Source organism: Lepidochelys olivacea (genome assembly GCF_965140295.1).
Source record: "Lepidochelys olivacea isolate rLepOli2 genome assembly, chromosome: 5".
NCBI lineage: Eukaryota > Metazoa > Chordata > Testudines > Cheloniidae > Lepidochelys > Lepidochelys olivacea.
The window spans coordinates 126,201,494-126,217,720 of record NC_140415.1 but is presented as its reverse complement, the minus strand read 5'-3'; the positions used below and the strand labels follow the sequence as shown (position 1 = coordinate 126,217,720).

Below are 16,227 nucleotides of genomic sequence, written 5' to 3'. Positions count from 1 at the left end.
ATGTCAGCATACAACCGCCACAGTTATAAAATCGTGTGTGTGTGTACACTTGGCTTCTTGTGTCGGCTGTGTGTGTCCTCACCAGGAGCACTTGTATCTATTGCATTGTCAATGTGGGGTGACTCCTGAAAGCCAGTAACAGTCGACATAAGCCATGCAGTGTCTACACTGACGCAGCATCGACCTAATTACATTGACTGTGACTCTACACCACTTGGGGAGGTGGTGGCATTAAGTCAGCATAGAGAGGCGCTTTCATGGGCTGGAGCCCAATTAAATGAAGACACTTCCACAGCTGGGTCGACACAAGGCATCTTACGTCGGCCTAACCCTGTAGTTTAGACCAGGCCTGATGCCTCTTACAATTCAGCACAGGTGTAATGAGGTTGCTAGCCTTGGGAGGCTGCTGGTCTGGGGGCTGGAAATGGGAGTAGAGAAATACTCCGTATACTGCTTTGAGAATGTAGCCTGGATTGGTAGTTTGGTCGAGCTTCAGAGCAGGTGGTAGGCAAGGTTTAGTACTGAGGTCATGCATCAGAGTGGGAGAAAGAATGGTAAATCAAGGGGTTTGGGTTTGAAGAAGCAGGGACAGAAAAGGGAGATTAGAGAAGCTCAGAACACAGCTAATCTGTGTTTATCCAAAACTCATGGACACTGTCTGGCAGTAAATAAATAAATACAAGTTAAGTAAAAGTACATTTACTTGGCTTTGTTGTAATTATATATTGAAGCTTTTCTGATGTTGGTGTTCAGAGATTTTCCCACAATTTCACTGTAGAATGTGTTTCTTTTGGTCCTATTTTCTTTTATTTATTTCCAACTAACAGAAAAAAGGCAGCCTGTATGTAATAAGTTTAGACACATCTACAGCCACCAAAAAAGTTTTGAAACTTCAAAAGTTATTTCTTCAGAAAGAAACTTAAAATTTAGGTATTTGGGGGGTACGTGTCAACCTATGCAGTGTTCGGTGATTTGTTTAATAAATATCGCAGCCAGTAATGCCCTATTCACTGCCTCAGAATATCCTAAATTCTTCTTTCAGGGTACCCAAAACATCACCAACTACATCAGTTTAAATTGAATTGAAATTAAATAATTAAAATTCATGTACAACAAATATAAGGTTTTTCTAAATGGATACAAAAGCAGGACTGTTCATGTTTCAATATGTAGCTTTTCTAGGTAATAAAACCAAGGCCCTCTGTTCTCTGTAATAAGTTGGACCTCAAGTCTGCAGTTTTTCAGGGTATCACACTGGAAAAATTGCAGCAACTTAATTTAATAAGGGGCAATTTAACTGGAACAGCACTGTCATTACCCTAGCTTCTGTGTTAATTACTTTCAACTGTCCACTCAGTTTCACTTTCCTATGGGCTCATAATTTTTTACATGAAAGCTTGGATTCTGGAGCCACAGTTCAGCTGCAAGGTTTGGATTTCAGTTCAAATTCTCCAGCTTTGAAAAACATGGGGTCACTGAGGACTTCACCCCGCATCGTGTCCCTATGTTTAGTCAGTGAGACTACTCATATGCCTTATATTAAGCATGTGTTTGAGTACTTTGCTGGATTGAGGCCACAGTATTCAGCTGTGCAGGATTTTTTTGCCTTGCAGGATTTTTTTGCGCTCAGATGCCATCCTTTACTTACCTTTTTGACATTTAAAAAATGAATGGAGGGGGCTTGCCACCTTTAATTATCCGTGAACTCTATATTTAGAGTTTTTGCTGTTAGTAAATGCAAGTTATTTATTCATGCATTTCATAGGCAGGGCTGGTAGAATCACTTATTACTGAGGTTGTCCTAAACTTCACGTTATAAAATCCTGTTTTCAGTTGATTATAACTTTGCTAAATGTTAACTATTCGGGCTGAGATTTTCCATGGCAGGTGTCTACCTCAGGCTTGTTTGTTTCTTTAAATACTTCAGCTGGAATGGTTCTGCTGTTTCAAAGTATGAGGCTAAGGAAAAATACATTGTTTTGCCCATGTTAAAAAATTATTTGAAAAGCTTTGGAGCAGGGACTTCAGATTTGGCAAGTTTATCTCCTTTGTGTCAGGGATTTTCCTTTCGCTATCTCCATGAAAATCTGCCTCTATTTGGCCAAGTTATAAGCTTCTGAAATATTGCTGTTCGCACATGCTCAGTAAAAACTTATTAGATTTTAGCAGCTGCATTTTCCAAAGATTCTGTCTGCACTGGACATGCTCCAGTCCAGGGCTGAGCAGGTCTTCCCCTGCCATTAGAGGTCTGGGCTGCTGCAGGCCAGTCCGGGCTCAGGCACCAGAACTGAGTGTATAGAGACTGTTTCATCTGTGCACTAAATGAAGATGAGGACTCTCAGGAAACTTGTGCAACACTTTCAAAGGGTGAGCTTAAATTCATAACCAAAAATCATGGATTGAACAGAGAAACTGGATTTATGGCTTATCACAACAATCTGTTACCCACTAACCTCCTCTTTTTGTCCCATGACTGCAGAGGTGTTAACAGGTCACTCTACCTTGAATGGTCCCTTACAATATGTGCATTCCACCTTACATTTAGCTGTGACACTGGGAGTACATTTCCCAGAACTGAAGAAGAGTTCTGTGTGGCTTGAAAGCTTGTGGCCTGATCTACACTACATAGTTTGGTAGACGTAAGCTGCTTTATGTTGACCTAATTATGTTAATGTACGCACTACAGCTGTGTCCCGCCGATGTAAGTGCCCTACTACAGTGACATAACTCCACCTCCATGAGAGGCGTAGGGCTTATGTCGGTGTAGTTAGGGCGGGGCAGGGTCTGTGTAGACACTGCGTTACTTATAGCAGCTGTTGGCTGTCTTGTCAATTTCAGGGCTCCATGCTGACACTGTGAAATTGGCAAGAAAGCTGGACAGCTACAGCCTGGCTTCCCCCAGCTCCCCGCTCAGAGAGGCAAGAAGCCTGAGCAGCTATCCCTCCGCTGCCCCTGGTGGGGAATGGGGAGGCAAGAAGCCCAGGCAGCTGGCCAACACTCTTGGCTGAGAGGGGACATGCTCCACTGGCAGAAGGAGGGTAGCGTGGACATCAGCCATCGCAGTAATGACTGCAATGGCTGTAAGTCAACCTAACATATTAAGTCTGTAGTGTAGACATGCCCTGTGCCGCTCACCAACGGAAGTTGGTCCAATGAAAGATATTATCTCACCCACCTTGTGTCTCTGAGATCTTAGAGGACCATGAGGGTGACTGTGGACTTTCTAAGGGTTCTGTATGCCATGACAGACAGCAGTTAAATGTAATTTGTGTAACCAGCAGTGCAGTACTTCAGGGCCTATGCCACTTACCACATGGGGAGTTCTTCCCTAGTTGATGGCTTGTTTAACAAAACACACACGATAAAGAGCACACATTAATTATAAGGTAGGTCAAATTTGGAGCCAAACAGATTGGTAGTGTCCCTTCGCTGAAACTAGATTCGCCAATGATGTGCTTTTAAAAACAGGTCTGGTCTTGTCTCCTTTCAGTGACTACATAGAAATCACCTGTGGTTGAATTTACAAAATAACTTTCAGTGCATTAATATATTTCACAATATATCTGTTTTGCAGGAGAAGATGGAGTGGACTGGTCCATCAGTGATAAAGACCTAGAGGTAATATAGCCTAATAAATTATTCCAAATACTGTAGGTTGTTTTTAAAAGATGGGGCATAACCTTATGATGAAACCCCTTATTATAAACTCTCTGATCCCTTGTGAACGATATACTTAGAAAACATTCTTATATATCATGTATGTGTGTGTCTCTCTCTCTCTCCATTCTTTATTGGTAAGACTGGTTTACATGAAAAGAGGATAATTGCTTTTTAAGAGTTCATCTATCCTGCTCCTTATTTTCAATTTGAAGTAATAATTCTTTCTTAACATCATAATCATTTCCCACAGCTTCCAACTGTGATGTCAGAAACAGAACATTAAGATATCAGATGTGGAATAAGCAGAAAAAAGAGATGAATTCTTAAAAAATAAAAAATTCTTTTATTCACACAGGTATCCCTATATAAACAGAAAATAAAAAAAATAGAGTAAAGGTGTGAGCAGAATTATTAATTTTTCTTAAAGATATCCATGAGACTTCAGTAGCTCTCTGAAGCAGAACCAGACTCTTCAACTTCTTGCTGCACTTGGATATGATGCCTTTATCATTTGGTGGGACTTCTTCTTGTCTTACTCTACACACACCCCCCCCTCCTTCTGGAGGGTCTGGAAGAAAGTTAATCCTAGTAGCCTCAGGCTATCTAAGAGGAGCATGGTGTACTCTTGAGGGTCCCTCTCACTCTGTCTCATAACCAGCTCCAGTAAGGTTCAATAATGCTTCCATATTAGAGTTACCAACCCATGGTTACCAATAATAATGCTTCCATATTAGAGTTACCAACCCATGGTTGTCCTGGAGTCTCCAGAAATTAAAGATTAATCTTTAGTTAAAGATTATGTCATGTGATGACACCTCTAGGAATAAGTCCAACACAAATTGGCAACCCTATTCCATATGCAGGGGCCCTCAATCTTTCAGCTTGGCTTGTGACAGCTGCACCTGTCCTTCTGTCTGTTTTAAAAAAAAACAAAAAAAAACGGATGTTTACTAGTTCTAAATAAATCTTCAGGAGCAAGAGAGAGAATTATCAACTTCCTCTGCTTCTGTGGAGATAACATGTGAGGTCACAGTTGTGTGTTTTGCAGGTTCACTGTAATTTGTCATGGTGCAAAATGCAGTTTTAATTGATCTTCCTACAGCATTATATTTCTTCTGAGGAATGTGTCAACCCATGTTGTATGGTGACTTGTATTTGTAATTCATGTTAGCTGCATGTGCAATCTGGGGGGAACTACAGTTCATCCTGGAATGAGAGAGCCAATTGAGCCTCACTGAGATTTTCGAAAGAAGACAAACCTTTTTAATTATTCTTTTGTTTTACTCTGAAAAAAAAAAGACAAAACTGCCTGAGATTTAGCAGCCAGTCATTTAGACACAATTAGGGCAAAGTTTAAGAGAGCAGAACTATCCAGCGCTAAATGGTTGACAAATGTACGAGTACAATATTAGATTTCAAACTGAACTTACCAGCACTGACCGCTACAAAAATACAATTCAGCAAAGCACTACACCACAAAAGCCCAAATAATAGATACATCTTTTTTTCTTGTTGTTTCCTTAGGCACAAATTGGTAATTATGCACCCCTGAGACGCACCAACAGATACTATGCAACAGACAAAAATGTTACTTGTAGAAATTGTGATAAACGGGGTCATTTGTCCAAAAACTGTCCTACTCCAAAGGTAAATGCAATATTTTAATTTATTTTAGAGGCTGCCACTTGTTCTGTGGTTACTAGTTAACACTCTTTTGGGTTGTCCTAGGGCTGGTCCATCACGCTGTGAAGTTTATAAACATCCCCGTGTGGTCCAGATTGGGAGATAAATTGATTCGGACCGGGTGATTAACCAGTTAACAAGGGAATCCAGCTCATCAGCTGGGGACTGTTGCGTGGGGGGGGGCGAAGAGGGGGAGAAGGGAAGGGGAAGGGGAGAGGCAAAGAAGCTCAGGATCTGAGAGAGGTGAGACCTCTCTCCCCCACCTCGACTCAGTGCCTAGAGGTTTACAGTGACATACAAGAAAAGCCTTGTGGTGGGGCGACGTAAGACACTGTAAATAAAGTGCAGTGTGGTGAATTTACGTATGCAAGTGTGAGGACTGCTTGAAAAGAGACATCCAGGGTGAGAGAGCCTGCTCTGAGCCACCCTATTTCAAGAGCTTGTCATTTGGCTTAAAAGTTTGTTTCAGGCTGAAATTTGACAATAAGGCCTCTTGGAGAAGACTAATTTAATTTACAAAGTTAAAAAAGGCTGTGTTAAGATTTTTTTTGTATGACGTTAAAATCTCTCACAATTACAAATGAATACAGAGAAAATAAAGGTCAGTACAATGTAAGGACATATTGTTGAGATCCTAAAAGAATAGTTTACATTTTTTAACTGTTTCATATTGTACAGACTCTCAGAGAAAAAGAAATAAAGTAAAGAGAAACAATTTATAGGAAATGAAAGAAGGAACAGCATCTAGACTTAGCACCTATTGCCCTGGCAAAGAATTATTTTAAAGATCATTTACCGCCCTTTGCCATCATAGAAAATATGAAATTATATGTGACCTCAAAGCAGCTCAAATTTCTACAAAACAAACAGGGAAAGTTTTTACCTGAAATATTCATCTTCAGTTTTTTTGAAAAACACCTACTATGTAAAGTATTATGTAGAAATGGCTGCAGTCTCTACTGAGCGTGACTTTACCAATCCCAACAGAAAAGACTGTAAAAGCTATGCAAATTTTGCAAAGCCTACACCGTCTGAGACTGCTTCCTATTCCAAGTCTATGGATGTGTCTATGTAAAACCGGTTTCTCAGTGACTGAGTATCAGTAATTCCTATCCAGTGGCCATTTTAGCCTCGAATAGCAGACTCAGTCATTGGGGAAGTTGGCTTTGAATGGACACAGCTTCAGAATAGGCTTTCAATAGTTTGATTTTATAACTCCATGAATGCACTAGTCCGCATACGTGTGAATCTCAAAAGTATGATCATTCACTTTCATGGCATAGATAAAGAGGTGATTCGTTAAGAGTCCATTGTGTTACATATCACACAGCATGTAACTAAGAGAGACCGCTTTTTCATTTTTTAATACAGTATCCCAAATTACAGTTTTCAGGTATGAAAAGTTTGTCTCTAATCAAAATGTTCCTTTCCTCTCAGCATGATTGTTGTTGATTCGTTGAAAGTAGCGCAAATGTATGCAGTAATTCATTAAACTTGAGAAGAAACAAGGACCAGAAAGTACTGTATATGGAATTACAATGTTAGCTTGTATTTCTCTTGTTGTTGTACAACATCACCAGAATTTCTTGAAGAAACACTATAATCTTACTACCCAACTGAGAATACATAATTATGAACATTATAATTTGTAGGAGTTTGTGCTCATTTTGGTTTGTGTTTCTCCAGTTATTATTTTTTACTTTAAACAGTTGAAATGTTTTCACCTAAGATCCTTCTTTCTGTCTTTCTCCACAGAAAATTCCCCCTTGTTGCCTGTGTGCAGAGAGAGATCACCTACAAAATACCTGCCCAGCACGGTTTTGTTTAAACTGCTGTTTGCCTGGACACTGCTCTAGGGAGTGCCTTGAGAGAGCTCATTGGCGTAAACATTGTAACCGCTGTGATATGAAAGGCCATTATGCTGATGTGAGTAGAACATTTAGCGATCATTAGCCCTTGTCCACCTTGGTCAATAAATGTTATGCAGGGTAAAACTAGATGCTCTAACCAGCCGTATCTGTTTTTACCCTTCTATAATACAGTGGGCATACATTTATACATACATAAAAATATATTTGAGTATCTGTCTATATAGCATCATAGTTTCCGTGGGGACTGAGGCCAGAATTTAGCAAAATGTGGCAACGGAAGCCCTTCTTTTTGCTGTGATGCCAGTCTAAGTTCCAGTTCCGTTCGTACAAACATTACTTGCTCACAGAAATGTTTTTCTTCCTAAAATATATCTGTGCAGCAAGTGTGGTGAGAAAAGCCCACGGAAGCATCATTTAGCCCCATGGAAGGTATGTGAAGGTATTGTGTGTTATTCTTTCACACTTTGGATATAAAGATTTGAAAATTGAACTGGTGGAGCACAGATCGTTTTGCTGAGTTTGATTTCATTTTTAGAAAACAATTTTCAAAAAAGCTGTAAAAATGCAATAAGCAAGACATTTCAATTTAAGTCAGAACAGGCATCAGGACAGGGGAATGCAAATATATGTTCAATTTCTGCGTGGGTGGGTGTGTATAGATGTATACTATTCAATGCTCAATAGATTATGACAGTTCTCTGGGCTTTTGTTCCATAGACTGGGAGGAATTTGGGGGTACTAATGTCCATGCTGAGAGAGGTAGTGAGGGGCTCTCACTGGAATTTCATCCAGTTGTACTCAACCAGAAGACTGGGGAAAATACATGGGTCCTCATCAGTGATGGTGGCTTAAAATGAGGGGACATCAGAAGTCCCAAGTGCTCCAGCAAAGATGCAGAGGACAGCTTCTACCCACCCAAAGCCAGTAAATAGCAGTGTGGTGTTCTGATACTGCTCCATATTCCTATGTTGTTATAAAAGCATCAGTAGAAACTTAAGTTAGTCTATATCTTGGTTTGGTATGTACATTACCTTAGGCATTTCATATGACAAGTGTACCTGAGCCAGGTAAAAGCACATAATACAGGTTTTTCCCATGTAAATACAGCTAAATAGAAATGTTATCTAACAGTAGAATAGTAATGTTAAAGGAAGATGTTTAGAAACAGTTTATTTGAATGACTCAGTTTACACTTTTCATGCTTTTCAGTTGTGGATATATAATTAGCTATTGTGTGCAGGTTTGAATTTCTGCCACAGTCACCTGTTAACTTTTATACGAAACGTGAAAGAGGGAAGATGGTGACAAACAAGGTGAATTGTGTGCTCCTCCCCAGAAAAGCATACTGTATATGGTGTGGGAGAAAAATTATAAAGAGACTGAACAGTCAGTCTGTCTTGTATCATTCAACTATCAAATTAACAGTATAGTGTAAGGAGAGAAATATTTCTGAAATCTATTGATATCTTTATCTTAATCCTTACAATATATTAGTAAGAGCTATACTAAATCCATCTTTCAGTGTCTGTCATTTTCATCAGTGTCATTCAGAATTGCACTGTTGCTGTGTAGATCAACACTACTCATACCAATTGGGGTGTACAGTCTGATCAGCATTGCCAATCAACCCCTTCCTTCTATCTTAACAAAGAGAAGGTTAAGGAGTGACTTGATTACAGTCTATAAGTACCTACATAGGGAATATTTAATAATATAATAATATTTAATAATGGGCTCTTCAGTCTAACAGAGAAAGGTATAGCATGATCCAGTGGTTTGAAGTAAAACCAGACAAATTCAGACTGAAAATAAGGCAGACATTTTTTATAGTAATTAACCGTTGGAACAACTTGCCAAGGGTTGTGGTGGATTCTCTATAACTGACCATTTTAAAATCAAGATGGGATGTTTTTCTAACAGAGCTGCTCTGGGAATTATTTGGGGACGTTTTCTGGCCTGTGTTATACAGGAGGTCAGACAAAGCTCCTTTTAGGCCTTGGAATCGATGAATATCCATTACACCGTGTTACCTCCATGTCACAAGATAGAGAGGGAAAAGGTACGTAGAACAAATATTGAACTCCATACCTCACCTCATAAAACATAAATTTCTGAAATCTTAACCATCCTTTTTCTGTAACCAAAGTATCTCAAGCCATTCCCCGTTGACCTTGCAGATCTCTCTTGTCAAATGAGCTTATGAAAATGCCCCCCTTCTTCAACATAGTCACAGTCCAGATAAAGAGATTCTTGTAAAAGATGTACTGTTCATTTTATCACCCTACCAGGCATTTGTCAGCATCAGGTTCCAGGCCAGGCAGCAAAGCAGTGGAGTTTTTTCCATATATTTTGTTGACTGGAAAAAAAACCCCTCAATAAAAACATATACACAATGCTATTATGTGCATATTTTTGAGGATATACAACCTTAAATAAAAGTGTGTTTGTGGGATCGATAATTAGTTTACATTTTTTTAATAAGTTAAAGCATTCAGTCTGTATATATTAGCAGGCAAATCGTTATCCAACATCAACTATCAAGAGTCAAAGAAATTAATAAGTTTGTGGGAGCACATTGGGAGATGCAAACTGCTACACAGAGCAATTCAAAAGTTACAAGAATACTGAGGGTCCAGTCAAGAATGTCACTTGGGCAAAGGCACATTTTCTGTACAGGTTTCAGAGTAGCAGCTGTGTTAGTCTGTATCCGCAAAAAGAAAAGGAGGACTTGTGGAACCTCAGAGACTAACAAATTTATTTGAGCATAAGCTTTCGTGAGCGACAGCTCACTTCATTGGATGCATACAGTGGAAAATACAGTGGGGAGATTTTATATACACAGAGAACATGAAACAATGGGTGTTACCATACACACTGTAATGAGAACGATCACTTAAGGTGAGCTATTACCTGCAGGAGGGGGGGAAACCTTTTGTAGTGATAATCAAGGTGGGCCATTTCCAGCAGTTAACAAGAACGTGAGAGGAACAGTTTGGGGGGGCGGGGGGGGGATAAACATGGTGAAATAGTTTTACTTTGTGTAATGACCCATCCACTCCCAGTCTTTATTCAAGCCTAAGTTAATGGTGTCCAGTTTGCAAATTAATTCCAATTCAGCAGTCTCTCGTTGGAGTCTGTTTTTGAAGTCTTTTTGTTGAAGAATTGCCACTTTTAAGTCTGTAATCGAGTGACCAGAGAGATTGAAGTGTTCTCCGACTGGTTTTTGAATGTTATAATTCTTGACGTCTGATCTGTGTCCATTTTTTCTTTTACGTAGAGACCGTCCAGTTTGGCCAATGTACATGGCAGAGGGGCATTGCTAGCACATGATGGCATATATCACATTGGTAGATGTGCAGGTGAACGAGCCTCTAATAGTGTGGCTGATGTGATTAGGCCCTATGATGGTGTCCCCTGAATAGATATGTGGACACAGTTGGCAATGGGCTTTGTTGCAAGGATAGGTTCCTGGGTTAGTGGTTCTGTTGTGTGGTGTGTGGTTGCTGGTGAGTATTTGCTTCAGGTTGGGGGGCTGTCTGTAAGCAAGGACTGGCCTGTCTCCCAAGATCTGTGAGAGTGATGGATCGTCCTTCAGGATAGGTTGTAGATCCTTGATGATGCGTTGGAGAGGTTTTAGTTGAGGGCTGAAGGTGATGGCTAGTGACATTCTGTTATTTTCTTTGTTGGGCCTATCCTGTAGTAGGTAACTTCTGGGTACTCTTCTGGCTCTGTCAATCTGTTTCTTCACTTCAGCAGGTGGGTAATGTAGTTGTAAGAATGCTTGATAGAGATCTTGTAGGTGTTTATCTCTGTCTGAGGGGTTGGAGCAAATGTGGTTGTATCGTAGAGCTTGGCTGTAGACAATGGATTGTGTGGTGTGGTCTGGATGAAAGCTGGAGGCATGTAGGTAAGTATAGTGGTCAGTAGGTTTCTGGTATAGGGTGGTGTTTATGTGACCATCGCTTATTAGCACTGTAGTGTCAGGAAGTGGATCTCTTGTGTGGACTGGTCCAGGCTGAGGTTGATGATGGGATGGAACTTGTTGAAATCTTGGTGAAATTCCTCAAGGGCTTCTTTTCCATAGGTCCAGATAATGAAGATGTCATCAGTGTAGCCCAAGAATAGGGGCAACTAGTGGCCAGGTGAACCACTGACCATTATATTACAGATCAGTGTAATAAAGCTAAGTCATGTGAATTTGGACACCTAACAGGTGAACTGTTTGGAGGCCAAATTATTAGTGGTATAATGGGTCAAAGCGGATAGTTGCAAGAAAACGACTTGATCTTTCAAAGGATATTTGCAAGTTTATTGAAAATTGTCCTTCTGAAGTGAAAGTGTTTGCAAACCAGGGGAGAGGTCATTTAATTAGACCTATAATCCAAGACACACAGACAGTATACAAGTCTAAACCAATGACCAAGATGAGACTTGTTTGCAAATAAACATCAAGACAACCACACCATGATGCAAAAGTATACAGCATAAGGAGTGTGTATCTCTCAGCCCTAATCACAAAGACATACAAAAGCAGAATGTATTTAAGAACATACCACTAGAAGACTAAGTTCTGGTGGTAATGTAGAAACAGAGTTATGTATTGGGCTTCTAAATATATATTCTACAACAAAACAGTTTTTCACAATAGAAATAGTGAATAAAAAGTTAAAATTGAGTTAAAAATTAACTCGGTGCAACATAATCACATCATGCACATACAAAAAAATTAGTGACTGTGTAACCCACACACCTCCTGGGTATGGTGTTCTGTCCCATCTAGTGGCACTGAGGAGAGAGGGAGGCAGGGAGGGGTTGCAGCTGTAGCGAACAGCCAGTTGGCTTTTAGCTCATGCAGTAGAGGCTCATGCACTGAGGTTCCATTCCGCCCGACGACAACCAGGGTCTGTCAGCATTACAGCTGCTCAATGCTGGAATAGAAAAATAAGTTTGTTTCATATAGTGGACATGCTTACCAGAAATAAACAGTGAAAGCTAGGAGGTGCAGTAACAATGTAATAACTCCCTGCAATTCACAGTGTACTGTCCACAAAAGAGACTTAAGGAGCAGGGTGGCTAACCAGCTGAACATGGATTCCTGTTGCAATGCTGTAGCTAAAAAGGTTAATAGTCCCTGCCTGTATACACAAGAGAATTATAGTTGGACCTGGTAGTGCTCCCTGTTATTAAGGTTTGCCTGACACTTCCCATTACAAGACCCTGTTTTCAGTTGCTTATAGCTTTGCCAGACTTCAGTCATTTGGACTGAAATTTTCCATGCCACATGTCTGGCTTAGGCTAGATATTTTTTGGAAAATGTTAGCCAGAATTGTTCCCTAGAATGAATCTAGGGGAAAATACATTGTTTTGCCCGTGTTAAAAAAATTCTGGTGATCTTTTCTTTGAGACACTCTAGCATCACCGTACTTTCTCAACAACTCTCAAGTAATATTTTAGGGACTCCGTGTAACATAGGCACAACAATGAGTGTGGGTAATATGCACAGGCTGCCAAATAATCCAACTAAAATTCACTCCTTTGCTCTTTTATTCTGTAATCATTGTAGACACTAGCAGCTTGAGGTGGAATGTTGCTACTGATCTCAACAGTGCTTTATCTGATGGAATTGTAACATTTGGGTTGCACAGGGTATAAATGTCTGTACGCATGGTTTCACTCAACCTTGCCATGCAAAATCTCACAGTAACAAAGTGATGAAATAGATTTTAAAGTCTTCATTGGTGGTTGGGGGAACAATTTACAAAGAGTTCAAAATGTGAGAGTTTTTTCCTGCACGTATTTTGTTCATCTAAACAACTATCTAATTTGATTCAAGTTCCTTGCTCTTTACAATTTAAAAGGACCTTACAGAGAGTGAAAATAATTGGATAGGGAAAATGAGCTGATACAGTCGCTATCCTGAACCACTATCCTGTAATTTAGCATAAAGTTTTATGGTTGCCCAGTTAATGTGGTATACCACAATATATGTTGGATATAGAGAACTATGATTAAATAAGGCTGTTGTGAAGCAAACCAGCAACATGTAGAAAAGCATAAATCACGCTGATCTCGGATGGGTAGATGAGCTTCAGGTAAGAACTCCAGGTTATAGCTGGTTAGGGCTTGGGGTTATCTTTGATTTCAGGAGGAGTCGTGCATACACATCTGAAGACAGAGTTTGGCTCCAGGTTTGAAGGTACTTATTTTTCTCAGTTAGCACACCAACCTTTTGTCATTATTTACATCCAAAGTTCAGTACACAACTCCCCCCTCTTTTTTTTTAATGGATAGTTAAGACATTTGTTTAAAATAAATAGGGTCTTTTCTGCACTTGATACATATGCCCAAAAGTCCTGTTACTGCTAATAGGAGTTTGTGTATATCTTGTGTACAGTGTTGTAGTTCTATGATAAATTGCTAATAATATTGGATCCATTCCCAAATATCATAAATTTATACTGGTATATACAACTATGGGTACTAAACAGTAGTTAAAATCTTTAAAAAAAGGTAGCTATTGAGTTGAATATTCAGGTAAATTTTAATTAAACTCATTTTGAGAGTTCAAAATAGCCACAAACTGGGAAACATTTTTTTTAATCTCATGCGTTATAACACTAGACATAATTGTTTTTGAAGTGTTCCTTACTGGATGAAAGATTTTTGTCAGTTTTTACTCTAGAATGAATTGTTATGGCAAAAGTATAATCCCTCTGAAACAAAGAACGTTATCTCTGATGTCATAAATGTATTGCTATAACATATTTGATTATCAAACATGTTCTAAAATGTTCTGATGCACACTATGAAAGCTTGGGGTAGAATAAGAGAGGTTGTTAAAATAATTGAAATTGAAACTAATCTGACATGAATGTAGAAGTAGAGCAGTGGGATAGAGCTACAAGATCACAACTAGAGGGCGATACACCATGATGATACACTTCGGATGTGGTTGTTTATGACAGTGGAGAAAAGTACTTGGGAAGGACCTAAATAATATAGATTCATAGATTATAGGGCCAAAAGGGGGACCTCAGTGACAGTCTAGTCTGACCTCCTGCATAACACAGGCCATAAGAATTCCCCTGAATTAATTCCTGTTTGAACTAGAGCATATCTTTTAGGAAAGCATCTAGTCTTGATGTGTGTAGAAAGAGGTGAGTGATACAGTAATGACACTCAGAGGTAGTAGAGAGTGAGACAAGATATGGAATTAAGGAAAGATAAGAAATAAGAGGCTGTTCTGTATTATTCTGAGAGGTACAATATAAGGCAGAGGTGGGCCACATCCAGCCCACAGTACCGTTCTGCCCAGCCCCTGAGCCCCCGACCCCTCCCCTGCTGTCCTCCCTCCCCCGTAGTTATGCTGCCACATGGGCAGCATGGCTTGCACCCGCGCACCTCCCAAGCTTTCCAATAAGCCTGTCCTGCCGCTCTGAGCAGCATGGTAAGGGGTGGGGGAGGGGTTGGATAAGGGGCAGGAGGTCCAGGGAGACAGTCAGGGAACGGGGTGGTTGGATGGGGTGGAGGTTCGGGGTGGGGGGTGGTCAGGAGACAGGGAGAAGGGGGCGTTGGATAGGGGGTGGGGTCCTGGGGGTTTGGGGAATCCCGGGAGGGGGGGAAGGGGAGCGGGGGGGGGTTGAATGGGGTGGAGTCCGGGGGGGGGGGCAGTTAGGGAAAGGGGTCCCGTGAGGGGGCTGTCAGGGGACAAGGAGTGGGGGAGGGTTGCATCGGTCGGGGTCCCGGGAAGCCTGTCAGGGGGTAGGGGTGTGGATAGGGGGCGGGGCAGTCAGGGGACAGGGAGCAGGGGTGGTTGGATAGGGGGTGGGGTTCCGGGGGGGCGGTTAGGGGCGGGGGGTCCCGGGAGGGAGTGGTCAGGGGACAAGGAGCAGGGTGGGTTGGATGGGGCGGAGGTTTTGAGGGGGGCAGTCAGGGGGCGGGAAGTGGGAGTGGGCAGATAGGGAGCAGGGGCTAGGCTGTTTGCGGAGGCACAGCCTTCCCTACCCGGCCCTCCGTACCATTTTGCAACCCTGATGTGGCCCTCGAGCCAAAAAGTTTGCCCACAACTGATATAAGGTGTAGAAAAGAATCAGATGAGAATGAAGAGAATGTGGATGATTTAGGGAGAGAATAAAAATTAGGTCTGTTCAAAAAAATCTGTCTTACACCTACATTTCCAATATTTCAGAATGAAAACGTACATGAAACTTAAAAACATATTTTTCAGTTTTCCATCAAGTAACCTGTTCACATCTAGTACAGATAGTATTTCAGCACATATTCATTATTCTAACAGTAGAATTGTGGAAGAACAAGAAAATTCCTCAAATAGGGTAGGAAAATATCTTTTAGGGACCATTTATGTCAGAGCACTTCAGAGCAACAGTCAATCATACTACGATTTAAAAAATAGACTGTTCCATTCTTATAATGTAGATGGCCATTCTGAAACTTCAGAGTTTAGATTTTGGCATACTTTAGACCACAGCTTCTCTACTAGCTAAACCTTTCCAAATTAAAAAAGCTTCTGGTTTCTTGGGTAACACAATGTGCTGTTGCTACTGGCAATTCCTTTTGAAAGGCAGAGTGATCGGGTATTCCTAGCGCCCTGATATCTACCATCATCCCCAGTTGGTAGCTTTCTTTGAGAGAGATTATAGGGCTTTTGCCCTAGTCCCTTTCTTTATCCAAAGATCTCAAAGAACTTTACAAAATGGTGTAACCATTATTATCTCTATCCTTTGTCCACTCTGTGTCAATCTTCACCGTGTGGTGTTCCTTCTATCAACAGCAACTGGAGGCAGACCACAACTTTTCTTCTGTGTGTGGGTTTAAACCACCCCTCAGGAAGAGCTCTCCAGAATTCTGGATCTTCACACCAATACAGATGGCAGACATCAGGCCTCCTTTTGTAGCAGAGTTTTTTTACAGGATTAAAAAAACAACTAAATATTTTCCTTTTCTTTTTTTCGTTGTCTTCTAAGTTGTTCTCAAAATTGCTGGACTCCAAAAA

At 40.6% G+C, this 16,227-nt stretch overlaps 1 protein-coding gene across 2 annotated transcripts in view; it reads left to right on the top strand.

Annotated features, from left to right (window-relative positions):
• ZCCHC7 (zinc finger CCHC-type containing 7) overlaps positions 1–16,227 on the top strand; it is a 163,623-nt gene that overhangs the window by 101,722 nt on the left and 45,674 nt on the right. For both annotated transcript variants that reach the window (XM_084627879.1, XM_084627878.1), the window contains exons 3-5: positions 3,575–3,618; positions 5,185–5,307; positions 7,099–7,269. In XM_084627879.1, coding sequence (XP_084484005.1) covers positions 3,575–3,618; positions 5,185–5,307; positions 7,099–7,269 — 338 coding nt within the window. The remainder of the gene's footprint in view (positions 1–3,574; positions 3,619–5,184; positions 5,308–7,098; positions 7,270–16,227) is intronic.